We start from the raw sequence: 16,276 nt of genomic DNA, 5'->3' as shown, positions 1-16,276 counted from the left end.
GATTTTTTTTTATAGCTTTCTACTGTGCACTTCGTACTATTCAAATTTATTACGTTTAATTTTGAAATCGAATATTGCGTTTAGTTTTAGAAATAAAGGCTGTTTATACAGTGTATACTTGCTTTTTACTTCACAGCTCAAAATAATAATAGAAAATAAAATGAATATGAGAATTAATCAAAATTGTGTATAGTTTTGCATATTTTCATATTTATATTCATTTACTTATTTATTTAATAATATAATTACTATTATGTTATGTTGAAAGAAATTTGGAACTCTTAAGATTTGACCAGTGTAATGTTAGTATTCGTAATAATTGCCGGCATCGCCGCCGGCATTGCTGGTCTCGTGTCATCATGGTGGGCTCGCAAGATTTGGAATATACTGTATTTGGACGTGTAATGAACGATTCCCGTGAATGAATGAGCTGACACAACAGCCGCGCAGCACTTAGCAGCAGCAGCAGATATATAGATCAAAAGCAAGAGGACGCAGCGGACAGTCGATGCCTTTTTCGGTCGCCATCGACGTATTAGCGAATAATTTTGAGATTGTTTCAAAGCAAAATACGAGCAACGGCGATCGTAGCGTTAGTCGACCGAAAGAGTCATGTGGGCTTTCCTGGAATTATGACGAGCTATATTGGCGTCTGTGTGAGCGAGCGAAACGAACGTAGTATGAATGAATGAATTTATTCAGCAGCCGGCCAAACGACCTTACCCTCCACTCCCTACGCACCTCCCGCCTCTTACCAGCATAGCTTTGCTCAAGCTGTAGTTGAGAAACCTGTGCCTGGGAAACTCCATGACGTGCTCTTGTTTGCTTGTTTAAGTGTGCGCCCGCATATTCGGTGTGACTCACTCAACGCGATTGACGACGTCACCGTCGGCGAGCGTAGATAACGAAGAATCGCGACTCGAGAGAGAGAGACTCGCACAGCAGAAAGCTTTTTCAGCTTTTTGAATTTTTTTGCGATCCCCCTAGCGAATGGCGTACAATTCGCGGTTTTCGATACGTTTGGGTTAGCTAATTGACCAGCGTGCCTAAACAAAATGAGCAGCGCAACGTGCGAGAGAGAGAGAGAGAGAGAGAGAGAGTGACCCAGAGAGCGGGAGCTTGAGAGCGAAAGCTTTTTGGCGTTGACGCTGTTGACGCTGTTTCGTCACGACTTTATCGTGGTTCAATTTTCGCCGATCATTAACTTGTCATACGCGAACCTGTGCGGATGCTTGCCGATCGCAACGTAACGGTTATTGCAAACAATTTTCCATAGCTGCAATTTTCCACTGTGTTAACTGAATTCGAACCGGCTTTGAATTTGTTAAAATTTCCGAAACCCCCTCTCCCTAATCTAAATAAACAGTGTTTACTGCGCGCGTGCATATGAAGAGAAATACTAGAAGGAAATAACAAATAAAATAATATAGTGTGAATCACCGCGCTGGCTTTTATTAAATCCTAAGTCCGTTTGCTAAGCGAAGCGGACCTTGTCTTGTGTTTTTCCATCGTTCCAACAATGACGAGCTCAATGAAAATCGAGATAAATACTCTAAGCTGCAGCTGATACTGTGCAGTGTCCCAGTGTTTCAGTGTTTCAGTGTTTCGCCAGTTCCATGGCCATTCTGGGCAGCCAGATCCAGAGTTTTAATATAAACCAAAAAATAGACAGCCGAGTGTGTGGTGCACTGTGGTCAGTGCCGGTGCCGAGCTCGAATGCCATGCACCAAGATGCCCGACCCAAAGGTGTCGGTGCATCATCACCTTCCTCCAAAGCGACAGCGGCCGTCGAAGCGGCGGCGAAGCATGCGGCTGATCATCATCGAGGGCAACGACGACGTCGACGCAGCAGCAGCAGCAGTAGCACAGCTGATTCCTCCAGCTCGGATACAGATTCAGACAGCTCCACAAGCAGCAGCACCAGCAGCAGCAGCACCAGCAGCAACAACAACAGCACCAGTAGAAGGAGCGCCAGCAGGCACAGCTCTCCTTTTCCTGCTAAGCAGTTATCTTCACCACCCGCTACCTCCCGCCCGCCATCACCTACTCCAGCCGATGCGCCAGTTGGCTCCGATACGGAGAGTGAGCCCGGCTCACCTGTGTTGGTACCCGTGGATCCGCATGCCTGGACCACCGAGGACATTGCCAGCTGGGTGAAGTGGCTGACGCGCAAGTTCAAAATTGAACCGGAGCCAGACATCACCCGCTTTCCCAAAGATGGCAAGGAGCTGTGTCAGCTGAGCCGCGCCGATTTCTGGGTCTGTGCCGGCTCCAGGCGCGGCGGCATCCTGCTGGCCAAACACTTCGCCTTCAGTCTCTACCATGCCACCGGCAGGGAGACGAGTCCCATGCTCAACGAGAACGAGCCAAGTAAGTGAAGGTGTTTGTTTATTTCTCTTATTTTCGGCCCAATCTATGGCCACATAAATCTGATCTGTCCAGATTGAGTTGCTTGTAATTGGCTGCACGTCGTCAATTCCCAGTGGCACGTTTAAGGTCAAACAATATATAGAGAAGCCAGGCAGCAGCAGCTGCTATCAGTTGCTCTGCTATCCTTGGGTCCTTCTTTGTGGTCGGCCAGGCATCAATTGAATCCTTTTTGCCGTACGCGCAGTGCTACCTAATGGCAACTGATTAAGATGTGGAGGCGCTGATAGAAGCGTTACTTATGTCCCTCATTGATTGTTTTTTTTTTTTTTCACACCCAATACCAAACGAAATGGCTGGGCTATTGATAAAGGCGTGAAATTAATGCCAACTGGGGGTGGGACTTCGCAAAGGGGCTGGAGAGTATATAGTGTACATATGTATGTGTGTGAGGGTGGGTGGGTGCCCTGAGCATGTATGGATTAAGTCAAGTACAATGTGAACTCTTCCCAGTCAGGATTAAACTGACTTTTAATTAGATATATACACTACAGTAGTACTTCGGCAGCTTGAACTTTGGCCGTTGAAATTAAATACAAATTTAATACAAATTATAAATGAAGTATTATTTAATGAAATTATTTTGTACATAAATTACGAACGAGTACTTCTTAAACTGACCCATATATTACATATATAATTATAAAAGAATAATATATTTATCTAGCAGATGTAGACGCAGGAAGGAGGTGAAGTCTATATTATAATCTGTTTATCCTTATTAAGTATCGACAGGAAAAACGAGGGCTCTCTGTCCATCCGCCTATCTGTCGTTTATGTGCAGTGCGTTAGCCTCAATCAAAGTCGCTGAGTCTAGAATAAGATTTGCGATTTACATGGAATGAATTAAATTTTATATTAATCCTGACTTCCCTGAGCACAATTCATTATTGTGCGTCAGCAAATTTCGATTTCAGTTCTTTATATTTTGTACATTCTATATATATATATATATATATATATATATATATATATATATATATATATATATATATATATATATATAATGCTTCATGCTTCAGCTCTCATTAAAGAAATTGAAATACATATATCAAATTTACGTAAGACACTTTCAATGGAAAAATAGTTAAAAATATAGCAATAGAACTTATAAAAAAGAAATTCTCCTGATAACAAGTGTTGCACAGTGTAGCTCGAGGTTGCCAAAGTGGAGGCTTCTAGTATAATTCAGTTTCATTGCATCTAAATCAAATCATCAATAAGTGTTAATATTGTATATAGAGTTATGGGTTCGCCCGCAGAGATATTATGTGAACTGTTTGTATAAATTTCATAATACCCAGTTTCACTCCGCACTTAAGCCATAATTTATGCTTTTTCTTAAATTTATAAAGATTAATATCAGTTGTGCATAATATATGCGTATATTCCAGGAAATATAAACTCAATGAACAAAACATATAATTTATAGATTGCAAATCATTCCCAAGTGCTGAAAGCATTGCCATTCAAATGTTATATTGCCATACTATAGCTTATCCATAAGTGCAAGATTATTATTGTTAGGCTGAAGTTGATCCACAGAAGAAAACGTTTTAATTAGCGGGCTACCACTGTATTAAGTAAGTCTGTATATTTATATACTTGCACCTGTTCTGGCGGCATCCTTTGGCCGTAATAGCGCGACGCGTACAACTTGTGGCCCATAAACGTAAATCTCTCGAAAGAACGCCTTGGTAGCGACCGCAAAAGTATGCAACACTTTTTTTTCGCCGCCTGCTCGACGGCTATTAACCACGCCCTTTGGGGCGTGTGCGTGTGTGTGTGTGTGTGCGGTTCGAGTGATGAACTTAATAATAAACGATGTAAATATGATAATTTCTCACAGGATGTGGCATCTAATAATAAAATCAAAATAATCCCCGCCAAGCGCCGACGCGCAAAAGTCGCAAAGTCAGAAAAGTCAACACGAGCGAAAAGCAGGAGTCAGGACTCCTGCCAACTGACAACGGCACAGCGGGCGGCGCCATCTGTGGGTGGAGTACATTGATAGCCGGTGGGTCGGTTGGTTAGCTTGCTGTGTGGGACAGGAAAATATTCAATTCGTTGCATCCTTCCTGAGATTTGACATTGGTATATGTTAAGGAGGCGCTGTGTCTCTGCCAGTTTAATTGATTTGTTTTTTATGCCAAAGAGGATTACATGTTGTTCTGCCAGAGCTTACAGCTGAACTACACCCAAAGCGAATGGCAGAGTGGGTGAGTGGTGGGGTCGGGGGGCGGGGGAGGGGGTGAGGCAGACGCTGAGCTGGGCGAGGGTTGAGTGGCTGCACGTGGCCTTTTGTGACTTTTGGTCCAGCATTTACCACCAACTGCGCAGGTGAGCTGCGCCTCGGCATTGCTCGCGTCTGGATAGCTATACATCTATATAATACCCATGCTATATGTATATGTGTATGTGTGCGTATATATGTATGTCTTTTGATATAGCGCATGGAGCACTGGGTGCCGCTTTGTTTGGCAGCAGTTGCCACATGGAGTTCGCCCGAAACAGTTCGCACTTTTGCGCTCTGACCCGAAACAAATATTTAAAAAAAATTATAAATAAATTGTACTACACTTAACAAGAAATTTGAAAAATTATTCAGCTTTTAATAAATATTGTAAATAATGTTAAAGTGAAGCAAAGACATAAAAAAGCCAGATCACATAAACAGAAATAACAAAATAAAAATAAAAGAAATAATTGCAATTTGGGTCAATTGCTCGCAAGCCAATATTATATATACATATATATATATGTATATATATTTCTTATACAATTGAATTTTTCTGAGAATATGTCGCCGTAGAGTTATTTGTGTTTTCATACGATAAAGTGCTTCAGTTCCGCGCACAATGAGCGTCAGCGTCGACGTCGGCGTCATGTGGCGCCTCTCGGAGGATTTGAATAGACGCTTCGGGCTGCGCATGCAGCCTGCACCGCCGGCAACACATCATCCGCACCACCATACGACCGTGCATCACTATCACCATCAGCACCACCATCACGGCCATGCTGCTGGCACCGCGCATAACGGACATAGCTCCATGATCTTCAATGGTAAAACATTTGGCATTTCCGGACACGAATTGGCATAAGAATAGAAATACCAAAGCTTGATAGAATTTGAGGAAGCAAATTCCGATCTCTTGCTTGCTTACTTATTTGATCTCGCACTCTCTCTCTCTCCCTCTCGCTCTGTCGTTCTCTCTCTCTGCATACACGCATTTGTCGCTCTCTTTCTGCCTCTTCTTTTAGCGGAACTGTCTTCTCTTGACCATGAGTCACCTGGAATTATGTTGATTGCAGCCGACAATTTTGTATATGAGGGGAACTTTTTGAATACCCTAGGTAGATAGCAGATTGATACGTTGATACATGCGATATATGCGTATTTATAGGATTTATTGTCTAAAATGGTAGTTTTTAAATTGATGTATTGATACATTCGATTCAAGTTGAATATCATAATAAAGTATACTATATAATGTTTTATGAATGACCAAAATTAACGTTGTATGTATGTATATACGGCGTAGTGTAGTACACTGGGAGTATAGTATATAGTCAGTATTGATAAGAAACAATGCGATATTGTCATCTACAGTCTTCCGATTTTAGTTGAGCTTCGAATGTTTTATAAGATGTACAAGTTTATCAGTATTGTTCTAACAAATAGTCTTGCTTAAAATTGATAAATAATAATCATTATTTATTTATTCACGTGTCTCAAAATCAGAAATAGATGTTATACAATTGTTGAACATAATAATAAATTTTTTATTTAAATATAATAATTAAATGTTAAGAACTAAAGTTGAATAGGTAGATAGCATAAAAGGCAAAACAAAAATTTAGTTTTTAAATGATCTACAAATATTTATTCAATTATTCTATTCTTCAATAACAATTATTTCATTGAATATTTAAGTAATTTTAAAAATCCTCAGCTAACATTTAGGTCTATCAAATCAAGTTCACAAATCCTATAGCTGTTAGTTACTCAGCTTTGCAATGCAACTGCTAGAGAGTATCTTTAGTCTAGTAGACCGTTGGCACCTGCTTGGGAGCCTGTTCTAGGCCTTTCACGTCCGCTGATGGCGGGAATATCCCAAGCTCTAGCTCGAGGATTTATGTGTACTTGCGGTTGTTTTTCTGTGGAATCGGACCTGGTCGGCTTATGGTCTTTCATTTGGTTTGCATGCCACGTTGCCAGCGCCTTGTCCAGGCGGCAACAACCCCGCCCGACCGCGCAGCCATTGACCAGCAAATCTCGTTTGATGCGAGCTCAAGCGAACGCTCCCTCTCACTGCTGCTGTCTGTCTCTCAGTGTGTGCGTGTGTGTGTGTGTGCATATATAAATTGCTGTATGTATCTGTTGCTTGATTGTCTGTTTGTCTCTGTTTGCGCTTTTTTCTTTTTTAGATCCATATCAGCTGCTGAACGCTGCCTCGCACCGATTGGTCGCTCAGGGCTCGGGCGGGCAAATACAGTTGTGGCAATTTCTGTTGGAGCTGCTCGCTGATTCGTCGAACGCCAACTGCATCAGCTGGGAGGGCCAATCGGGCGAGTTCCGGCTCATCGATCCGGACGAGGTGGCCAAGCGCTGGGGCGAGCGCAAGGCCAAGCCAAACATGAACTACGACAAGCTGAGCAGAGCTCTGCGGTAAGTCTCCACGAACTAGACCAACAATTCCTGCTCTCTGAGTCATGCCACAAACAAGTTTTCAATTCTATTTGCCATTTGATTTGTTTTTCATCTCTTTTGCAGCTATTACTATGACAAGAATATCATGACCAAGGTGCACGGCAAGCGCTATGCGTACAAATTTGATTTCCATGGCCTGATGGCCGCTTGCCAGGCGCAGGCACAGGGCTGTGATCCGGCCAGCAGCATGATTAGTTCCTATAAGCATCATCATCATCATCATCATCATTCGCATCCACATGCCGCCGCTGGCGGTGGCCCACATGCTCTGCCCGCACAGCATCTGCCGCACCACTTGGCGCATCATTCCCATCATGGCCATCACTCGCATGTGCATCCGCATCAGCTGCTGCATCCGCATGCCGCCGCCGCCGCTGCCGCCGCTGCAGCCGCCGGGGAGCTCGCATCGCCGGCCTCGAATTGCTCCAGTTTAGGATTCCCGTCACCCTCCACAGCCTCGTCGCTGCCCTCGCCTGCCCAGGTGTCGTCCGTATTTGCCGGCCCGGGCGGTTATGCAAACGTCGCGCCAACGGGCTCCACGGCGGGCTCCAGCCAGTCGCCAGAGCAGGAGCCCAGAGCATCCGCAGCCTCCGCCAATGTGACCTATGAGCAACGAATTTAATTGCAATGGCAAATGGCCAACCCCAATTTGTCAGGGGTTGCTCTTTTATGTGGGGCGGGGGTCGGGCTTGCGCAAGGGCCGCCCGCTGCGCACAAGCCGAGCCAGTTGCCGTATCTCCATCTCGCTCTGGCCGCCAGGGGTCACACTGTAAAAAGGTCATTTCGCTTAATTCCAGCTACTTTTGGTTTAATTACGTAATTTCTCATATGTGATAAATACATGGAGCAATGCAACCAAAAACAAAAAAAAAGAAGTTATGGAAAAAGGAAGCAATACATGTAGAAAGTATCCGGGATCTAACCCGGCCTGACTAATTTGTTACAATGTCTGTTAAATGTCGCTTTTAAGCCCACATACTTTACTTTTAATGCGTGTGTCTATGTACATAGAGCTCTCAACATATTATTTAAATAACTATAATGATAAGTTCATAAATTGGACATGAAAAAGAGGAAATCCAAAAAAAAATTCACAAATAGAAATACACTTTAAGAAAAAATACGCAAAAACTTCTTTTATTTAAAGGAATTAGTTAAGAGAATGAATGGAATGGGGGTATCTTTTAATCGAGTACGTCCTACTTGAGCACGGAATGGTAGATAAGTATTTCTTATAGATAGATTTTGTATTTAAATTTTAAAATTGCGTAAATTTCGTTTTCAAAACAAAAAATAATAGAAAGTTGTTTCTCTGAGTATTGTAGTAAAAGTAATACAAATATACATATGTATATGTATGTATATCTATAACAAAAATCTAGTTTAAGAGGGTATTTTTTAGGATCTTTAGGCAATATAAACAATGCTCAACACTATGAAGACCAGGCTAAAGGCAATGAAACAAATACGATCCACGGCTGTGGCCAACAGCACCCAGTCGAATTGTAGAGCACGCGCTGAGGGCGTGTCAGTGGGATTGATGTCCAACGGACTGGTCATATCATCCACACTGTTGTACAAATTCTCATCCATCTCCTTGGGCAAGCCATTGTTTTGCGTTGTTGGCAGCTCAGCGTCGTTGGTAAAGTGAGAGAGCATTAGGCAAGAGCCCAGTTTGCCGTTCAAAAGACGCTTTACTATATCCGGTACGCGACGCTTATGCTGTGCCGTGGCCAAGTACAGCACTACAACCTCAATAATCGTTGAGATGCTGAGCACCAACAGGCTGGCGCTATAGAATACAACTGCAAAGAAGACTTGGTTAAGGAAATCTAGAGGAAATGAAATCGTTTAGCTCACCAATGAGCGGGGTATTTCCGCCCAGCACGGGCAGCAGCTGGGCAAAGTACATGAGAAACGAGGCAATCAGGAGGATGAGTATGCCATTGACCATTATCTTCTCGCCCATCTTCGGCGGCAGCCAGAAAGCGGCCAGCGTGAGGATCACTATGCAAGAGGCCGGCGTAAAGATGATCGCTTTATACATGCTGGAGCGACGCTGTGTCGTAAATATGAACTCCACGTAGCTATAATAGTCCTTGTGCACAGACTCTGTCCGGCCGCTGACAATTTCCCACTCACTCGACTGCACCAGGTCATCATAATCGATCACCTTGTTGTAGGCCGCATTCAGATTGCCCACCGACCAGGTGCCAATCTTGAGCTTGCATATCTGCTGATCGTACGGCCAGTTGATCATGTTCAGGGCGCAGTAGGCCGTGTAGACGGCTGGCGGCACCCACAAGAAGCTGCCATCATTGGACAGTATCATCTGTGTGCTCACAGGATAGTTGCCCTCATCGGCGGCGGCATTGAAGATCATAATCTGTGGCTTCCACACCTTGTTGTCCGGTATATGCAGCTTGGTAATGTTGTCATATTGCTTAATATTCCATGAACGCTGCTCGTCCACCCAGCGCTGCAATAATAGCAATCCAATCGGATTAAGTTGCTGACTAAGCAAGCCTTTGTTACAATCTACACTTACCACAGTCAGCCAGCAATGGAGCGTAATTTTGCCGTTTAGCTCATCGATATCTATGTAGTTCACCGATAGACCGAGGCTTACGTTTGTAGCTTTACCCTGAATTGTGGGCTGAACGTTTGCATCGTAGTTAACGAAGAGATTCATTTGTAGCCGATCCAGAGTGCTCACATTGGTTGACTTCGTATCGGGAGCAGCTAAGTGATCCGGCGTGCCTGATTAGAAGATTTTAGATAAACGCGTGAAGATATTTATATTTAATGCACTTACAACTGGCGCTTGGCACGGAAACGACCAGGCACACCAACACCAACAACCACAGCAGCCCACGACCGGAAATCAATGTTTTTATCTTGGTCGACATTGTTGTTCCTCAAGTTCACAATGTGCCTGATTTTTATTTGTTGCTTTTTTTTTGTGGATCAACAATTCACTTATTCTAATTTAATGTGAGCTCATCGGTCTCTGGATAACGACTGAACGTCGATCCGAAAGCCACCAGAGGGTTTCGCACATGGCAGCAGCCTCTGATAAAGCCAATGGCATAGTTGCCACCGAGAGTTATACAAGATAACACAAGCGCTGACTTGTGCAGTCAAATGATAGTATTCGCAGTTCTTACAGTGGTTAATGGAGCCAACCACACAAACTGGTCGGCAGCTAACTTTTTCAAAAATTCGATTAAAGTTCTAACGGGTTATCAATAGATTTGACAGCTGATAATGTTGACAGTGCCATTTTGAGCATAACATGGGCATAACAGAGACTTGTCAACTTATTTCATTTATCATCTTCTAAGGGCAATATTAAATGAGTTGACTCACGAGAAATAATTAATATTAATATTAACTTTAATAAGTTAGATTCATACAGCTAATTTTATTGAAAATATATTCTTCCGTGCTTGTTTTACCTTTACAGTTTAAGTCGATAAGTTAGCATGTTATCGGCCATCTCTAGCGTTGACGTGTGCGTCGTTTGCAGTTATTGTAGTTGTTGCTGTTGTGTGGCTGCGTGTCACAATTGTTACCCTCCAATCGCGAGCCGAAACGGTTTTCAATAGAAATCGTCAACGGCAACGAAAATATAGAGTTAAACATAGCTGAGATAAAGTCAGCAGAATAGTAGACATGGCGGAAGAAATCATTGGCAGCGTGAAAAGGGCAATTAAGGGCATATTAGAGAATGTGAATGCAAGTGCAAAAAATGAAACAATTACAAACGAAAAGAAGCCATCGACGCCGGAAGGCATTGCCGTGGCGTATAGCAGCCTGGTCATAATGGCCATGCTGCCCATTATTTTCGGTTCCATACGCTCCGTTAAGCTGCATAAACTGAAAAAGGTATGTGTATGCGTACTTGAGCCGCTTTTTTGTTGCATGCTTTCACTCTTTATTAACTTTCACATGTTTTCCGTAGTCGACAGGCGAGAAGGCAGACACAATGACCAAGAAGGATGCCATGTACTTTCCACTTATCGCGTCTGTGGCGCTCTTTGGCCTGTACATGTTCTTTCAGATCTTTCAAAAGGTCCACATCAACTTGTTGCTAACCGGTTACTTCTTCGTGCTGGGAGTCATTGCGTTGGCCCACCTTCTCAGCCCAATTGTCAATTCGTTGATGCCAGCTGCTGTGCCCAAAATACCATTCCACATACACTTCACCAAGGGTGAAGGTAAGCACAAGGAGGACATCATCAACTACAAGTTCTCCACGCACGACATCATCTGCCTAATCATCTCATCGGCGATTGGCGTCTGGTATCTATTGAAGAAACACTGGATCGCTAACAATATGTTCGGTTTGGCTTTCGCCATCAACGGCGTTGAGATGTTGCATTTGAATAACTTTGTCACGGGTGTTATATTGCTGAGTGGACTGTTCTTCTACGACATCTTCTGGGTGTTTGGAACCAACGTCATGGTCACTGTGGCCAAAAGCTTTGAGGCGCCCATTAAGCTAGTGTTTCCTCAAGACATTCTCGACAATGGCATCAACGCCTCAAACTTTGCCATGTTGGGTCTAGGTGATATTGTTATTCCCGGCATCTTCATTGCCCTGCTGCTGCGATTCGATGATAGCAAAAAGCGCAAGACGCGCATCTACTTCTATTCCACGTTAGCTGCCTACTTTATGGGTCTCTTGGCTACGATCTTTGTGATGCACGTCTTCAAGCATGCGCAGCCGGCGCTGCTCTACCTAGTGCCCGCCTGTATGGGCACACCTCTGCTGGTGGCTCTGGTCAGAGGCGAACTGAAGGTGCTCTTTGCGTAAGTCGTCACGGACATTCATCCCGCTAAAACTATTAATAACCTTAAACTTTGTCTTCTCCATAGCTATGAAGATCACCCTGAGGAAAAGCCGGAAAAGAAAGAGAAGAAAGAGAAAGACGAGAGTGGCAGTAGCAGCAGCAGCAGTAAGAAGAAAGATTCCAAAAAAGCTAAATAATTCATTAAATGAATTCCGTGCTTTTCTTTCTCTTTCTCTTTCCCTTTACAAAAACTGCTTACAAGTCTTCTATTATTAACGAGTAACAAGTTAAACGTACATCGTAAATTTTATACTTCGCGATTGAGTTTCTCTTTTAGCGTCCCTTAATGCGTATTTCCATCAGATAAAAAAGACGATTTGACTATTAAGAACTTAGGATTAATCCTAGACACGGCACAACCACCAATGCGTTCGATTAGGCTTAAACGCTTTGATATCATAGCTTGCAAATCCTTTTTTTGAACAAAATCAGAAATCCATAAGTCTATAGAAATGAGCTGTAACAAAATTAGGTACATATAAGAACAATAAAATGAAATATTCCAAAATAGCAGTGATAAGCCTAAAGACAAATTTTCCGTTGTGAGAAATATCGATTATTGGATATCGGTGAGGCCGAACTTTATACAGCAGTCGTTGATTTTCATGTTGGATTACAATAAAATGTATATACATATTATATACATATATCTATATCTACTGCGAGTTTTTTTTATTGATTTCATATTTATCAATAGAAGAAACTAATGTAAAAGAGTCTATTCGTAGCGTTGTCTGGTATATTGTGGATTTTCAAGTTATTCAATTATTGGTCACACTGTTTCCAGAGTGTAGCGTATCGATGTATTATATTTTCTACCATCCCTAATGCAAGCCGAAGCCGTCAAATTGCGCTAATTTTGTGTAAAAAAAATCCAGTTTGGTAGAAAAAACACTAAGTTGCAAGTAGTTTTGGCTGTTTACTACAGCAAACTCGAATCGAAGGTATTTATACAAGTAATAATGCAAAATATTTCACTATTTTAGCGTTAATAGTGAGCATATTTTTTTGCACAGACGCAAGCAGCGTGTACATCGGAGATAGAAGCAGAAAGACAAAAAGGAGAAACAGTAATACATTTCGCAAAAACGACAAGCAAAAAGAGGTGCAAAGCACACGATGTCCGGAATTGCAATAACACGATTGGGCGAGGAGCGTAAGGCTTGGCGAAAGGATCATCCATTTGGCTTTGTGGCCCGACCAGCTAAGAATCCCGATGGCACACTAAACCTCATGATCTGGGAGTGCGCTATTCCCGGAAAGAAATCGACACCCTGGGAGGGCGGCTTGTACAAGTTACGCATGATTTTCAAGGATGATTATCCAACCTCGCCACCGAAATGCAAATTCGAACCACCACTTTTCCATCCCAATGTGTATCCATCGGGCACCGTATGTCTCTCGCTACTAGACGAGGAGAAGGACTGGCGTCCTGCCATTACAATCAAACAGATTTTATTGGGCATTCAAGACTTGTTAAACGAGCCCAACATCAAGGATCCTGCCCAGGCGGAGGCATACACCATTTACTGTCAGAATCGACTGGAGTACGAGAAGCGAGTACGTGCACAGGCGCGTGCTATGGCTGCTACCGAATAGAGTGTACCACAAAAGAAGAAGAAAACAGGCACCATCAGAGAATACCGCTACTCTCTAAGAAGGCACATAGACACACAAATCAGCGTTAATAATGGGCAGGCAGTCAAGTGATCATCTAACACACACACACACAAACGAACATTTAGGAACGAGGCATTTTCGTGAATGCCTCTTCTAATTACAAAACATTTTAATATCTCTAAGTTGATTTAAAAATAATTAAAAAAAAAAAACAATAAAAAATAAGAACAAGATGAATTCGGTTTGCACCAATTATAAATTATAAATATATACATATTCATATAAATTACTTAAAATTACAATTACATCATATAGAATTCCTTATTTCACAGCACTGTAATTTTCGCATTATTTGTGTTTCAATAAATTTATATGATATACATATGTAATAACAGTCAAACGTTGCCCCGTTAATAATACTATGTAATCATTCGATATGATTTCGCATGGCCAACACTGTCGATGCTGACGTCATCTCTTGCCAACGTGGCAAATTTACTTGACCTTTCATGCTCGCCGGGAATATCATAGAGAACGGCTACCTATAGAATTGGTTAGTGCTTGGTTTTTGGTGTGTAGGTTAACGCCCTGAGGTGGTTGTGGGGTGAAAGGAAATTCTTATGAAATTATAGAAATCATTAAATTTTATTGCTCACCCTGAAAGTAGGCAGAGAAAATCTAATTTCTGTTAGCTAATTGAAATTTAGAAAGTCCTCTATAGATTAGAGCCTCTAATTTAGAGGTCTAATTTATTTGACATTTTACTTTCCAAAGTAATATATTACAAATAAATATTTTGCATATTGAATCAGATTCAAATATAATTTGGCATTACTATTTTCAGATGCAAGTTCTATAAAAATGCAGTTAAAAATGTACTTACTTTAATGATCTGCAATTTTTTTTACCTAAATAAAAAGAAAATGTATAAATGTTGACATAAATACGTGTTTATATTTCCAGCTGAAATTTTTATAAATATATAAAATAAAGAACAAAATTTATAAAACTGAAAAGTAATTTCAAATCATACACCTAAATTTACAATAGAAATTTGTCAGATATATTTATTGAATGAACAAACGGAATTTCAAGACGTATTTATTACTTAACAACTGGAAAATTTTCCAAAACTATTTATTGGAATTTTTAGAGTTGAAAAATCATGTATAATACAACGATTATAATACCCTCAGAATACAAGTCAGATTTATATTTTGTATATTTTATTTTGAATAAATTAATTACTTTTATTGTCGCACACTCTTAATAAATACATAAAGTACATATACATATATCTTGTTTATATGCATATTTATATATATTTAAATTACACAGTTTTATTTGTTATTTAAGCTTGAACGCTATTGGATTTGCATATGCATATTATTGGATCTATTAGGATTATATACCGCTTAACCCAACCGTGGAGAGACTCCACTTACATTTTTTGGGTAGTTCGAGGAGCATACTCCCTGGATACACTATGATCTATTTCGATATCGAAAAACTTGTAGTTTCTTGCACTTCAATTGTGAATTCTTCTCTAAGTGGTAAGCTTTGGCATGCATTATATGTCATGATTTCTACAGCACAAATATATATATATATATATATCTATATATATTCGCATATATACATCTATGTCTTTATGTATATCTATATATTGCCTGGATATTATTAATCAGGATCTGTCTATTTTCGCAGGGGGAAACAGTTGGAGATTCTCCGGAAATACTTTCGATACTGTGTCGGTGGTTGTGGTGTTGTTGGTGGTTGATGTTTGTGGTTGTGTGGGTGGTTGATATTTGTGGATGCACGATTGTGTGGTTGGCTCAGAAGCACTTGTAGTACCATTCCAGCTGCTTGCGCTGCACCTCCCACATCAGCTGGCTCTCTCAAATGGCCGCCTCCTGCAGATTCTCCTTGTTCTTTTGCAGCAACAGCAGCTCGCTGGGCGACTGCAGCGGCATGGCGGCGCCACCGACGCCCACCGTCGGACTGGGGCTATCGGTGGCCTCCGGTCGATGCAGCTTGCTCTTGCAGTAGAACTGTTTGTGCGCCAAAAAGGTTTTCACATAGTTGAACGATATGTCGCAGGTGGAGCAGTATTTCTTCATGGCCTCCGCAGCGCTCGGCCCCAGCGGCGAATTGGCCATGGGTGGCGGCAGTGTGGTTGGGGTCACCTCAATGCCCATGTCCAGTGGCTCGGCTTTGATGTGCGTGTGCGGCGTGCCAATGGGCGAATTGTTGTTGTCGTGCACCAGACTCAGCGTGGCCACAGCTGGCTCCAAGGGCTCCGACTTAATGTGGAAGCTGAAATGGATGGAGAGGAAGGACTCTGTGAATTATAGATTCTTAGGCATTCTAAAATATACATGAATATAGATTTAGGGTATATTCTACTCAGGCACTCCCTCACTCTACCCCTAAATATATAGGTCATATGCTTACCTGGCCGCCTCGCGTTCGCCATTCACCAGCGCCGCCTCGGGCAGGGCATGGGCATTGGCATCCTGCTCACGGGACTCGGGCGAGATGGAGGGCGAGCTGATTGCCACGTGTGGGTGCAGCAGTTTCATGTGGCGCAGCTGTTGGAAGGGAAGATCATAATTAGAGTTCAGGCTGCCCAGCATTGTCGTCTGCCTGTCAGCAGTACTCA

The 16,276-nt window shown here is 42.1% G+C and overlaps 5 protein-coding genes across 5 annotated transcripts in view; 3 read left to right on the top strand and 2 right to left on the bottom strand.

The window, feature by feature from the left end:
* The first annotated feature begins 504 nt into the window (after positions 1–504).
* On the top strand, positions 505–8,013 carry Ets21C (Ets at 21C). Its single transcript, XM_030382673.2, has 3 exons — positions 505–2,370; positions 6,856–7,096; positions 7,202–8,013. Exons 1-3 carry the CDS (start codon positions 1,617–1,619, stop codon positions 7,758–7,760), a joined length of 1,554 nt encoding a protein of 517 aa, XP_030238533.1. The 5' UTR covers positions 505–1,616; the 3' UTR covers positions 7,761–8,013.
* Positions 8,014–8,436: 423 nt separating this feature from the next.
* On the bottom strand, positions 8,437–10,343 carry nAChRbeta3 (nicotinic Acetylcholine Receptor beta3). The gene is made up of 4 exons (XM_030382680.2): positions 9,954–10,343; positions 9,687–9,898; positions 8,999–9,617; positions 8,437–8,943 (listed from the first exon to the last, which is right to left on the bottom strand). Exons 1-4 carry the CDS (start codon positions 10,045–10,047, stop codon positions 8,546–8,548), a joined length of 1,323 nt encoding a protein of 440 aa, XP_030238540.1. The 5' UTR covers positions 10,048–10,343; the 3' UTR covers positions 8,437–8,545.
* Positions 10,344–10,636: 293 nt separating this feature from the next.
* LOC115561992 (signal peptide peptidase) lies at positions 10,637–12,502 on the top strand. The gene is made up of 3 exons (XM_030382684.2): positions 10,637–11,026; positions 11,103–11,953; positions 12,020–12,502. The coding sequence occupies exons 1-3, from the start codon at positions 10,814–10,816 to the stop codon at positions 12,129–12,131; spliced, it is 1,176 nt and encodes a 391-aa protein (XP_030238544.1). The 5' UTR covers positions 10,637–10,813; the 3' UTR covers positions 12,132–12,502.
* A 159-nt stretch (positions 12,503–12,661) lies between these two features.
* Positions 12,662–13,845, top strand: lwr (ubiquitin conjugating enzyme lesswright). Its single transcript, XM_030382696.2, has 2 exons — positions 12,662–12,938; positions 13,011–13,845. The coding sequence occupies exon 2, from the start codon at positions 13,114–13,116 to the stop codon at positions 13,591–13,593; it is 480 nt and encodes a 159-aa protein (XP_030238556.1). The 5' UTR covers positions 12,662–12,938; positions 13,011–13,113; the 3' UTR covers positions 13,594–13,845.
* A 978-nt stretch (positions 13,846–14,823) lies between these two features.
* ush (Zinc finger protein ush) overlaps positions 14,824–16,276 on the bottom strand; it is a 63,409-nt gene continuing 61,956 nt past the window's right edge. Inside the window, exons 7-8 of the mRNA XM_089258476.1 lie at positions 16,069–16,205; positions 14,824–15,930 (exon numbers count right to left, since the gene is read on the bottom strand). Coding sequence (XP_089114602.1) covers positions 15,513–15,930; positions 16,069–16,205 — 555 coding nt within the window. The 3' untranslated portion in view covers positions 14,824–15,512. The remainder of the gene's footprint in view (positions 15,931–16,068; positions 16,206–16,276) is intronic.

This window comes from Drosophila navojoa, chromosome 3 (genome assembly GCF_054131105.1).
Source record: "Drosophila navojoa isolate 15081-1374.11 chromosome 3, UAZ_NAV_1.0, whole genome shotgun sequence".
NCBI classification, from domain to species: Eukaryota; Metazoa; Arthropoda; class Insecta; order Diptera; family Drosophilidae; genus Drosophila; species Drosophila navojoa.
This window is presented reverse-complemented; position numbering and strand designations above follow the sequence as displayed.

Coding starts and splice junctions, on each gene's coding strand:
- Ets21C (XM_030382673.2), top strand. CDS start 1,617: ATGGCCATTCTGGGCAGCCAGATCCAGAGTTTTAATATAAACCAAAAA. Junction 2,371..6,855: donor GCTCAACGAGAACGAGCCAA/GTAAGTGAAGGT, acceptor TTTCTTTTTTAG/ATCCATATCAGCTGCTGAAC. Junction 7,097..7,201: donor AAGCTGAGCAGAGCTCTGCG/GTAAGTCTCCAC, acceptor TCTCTTTTGCAG/CTATTACTATGACAAGAATA.
- nAChRbeta3 (XM_030382680.2), bottom strand. CDS start 10,047: ATGTCGACCAAGATAAAAACATTGATTTCCGGTCGTGGGCTGCTGTGG. Junction 9,618..9,686: donor TCCATTGCTGGCTGACTGTG/GTAAGTGTAGAT, acceptor CTATTATTGCAG/CGCTGGGTGGACGAGCAGCG. Junction 8,944..8,998: donor CGGAAATACCCCGCTCATTG/GTGAGCTAAACG, acceptor TCTTCTTTGCAG/TTGTATTCTATAGCGCCAGC.
- LOC115561992 (XM_030382684.2), top strand. CDS start 10,814: ATGGCGGAAGAAATCATTGGCAGCGTGAAAAGGGCAATTAAGGGCATA. Junction 11,027..11,102: donor AGCTGCATAAACTGAAAAAG/GTATGTGTATGC, acceptor TGTTTTCCGTAG/TCGACAGGCGAGAAGGCAGA. Junction 11,954..12,019: donor GAACTGAAGGTGCTCTTTGC/GTAAGTCGTCAC, acceptor TCTTCTCCATAG/CTATGAAGATCACCCTGAGG.
- lwr (XM_030382696.2), top strand. CDS start 13,114: ATGTCCGGAATTGCAATAACACGATTGGGCGAGGAGCGTAAGGCTTGG.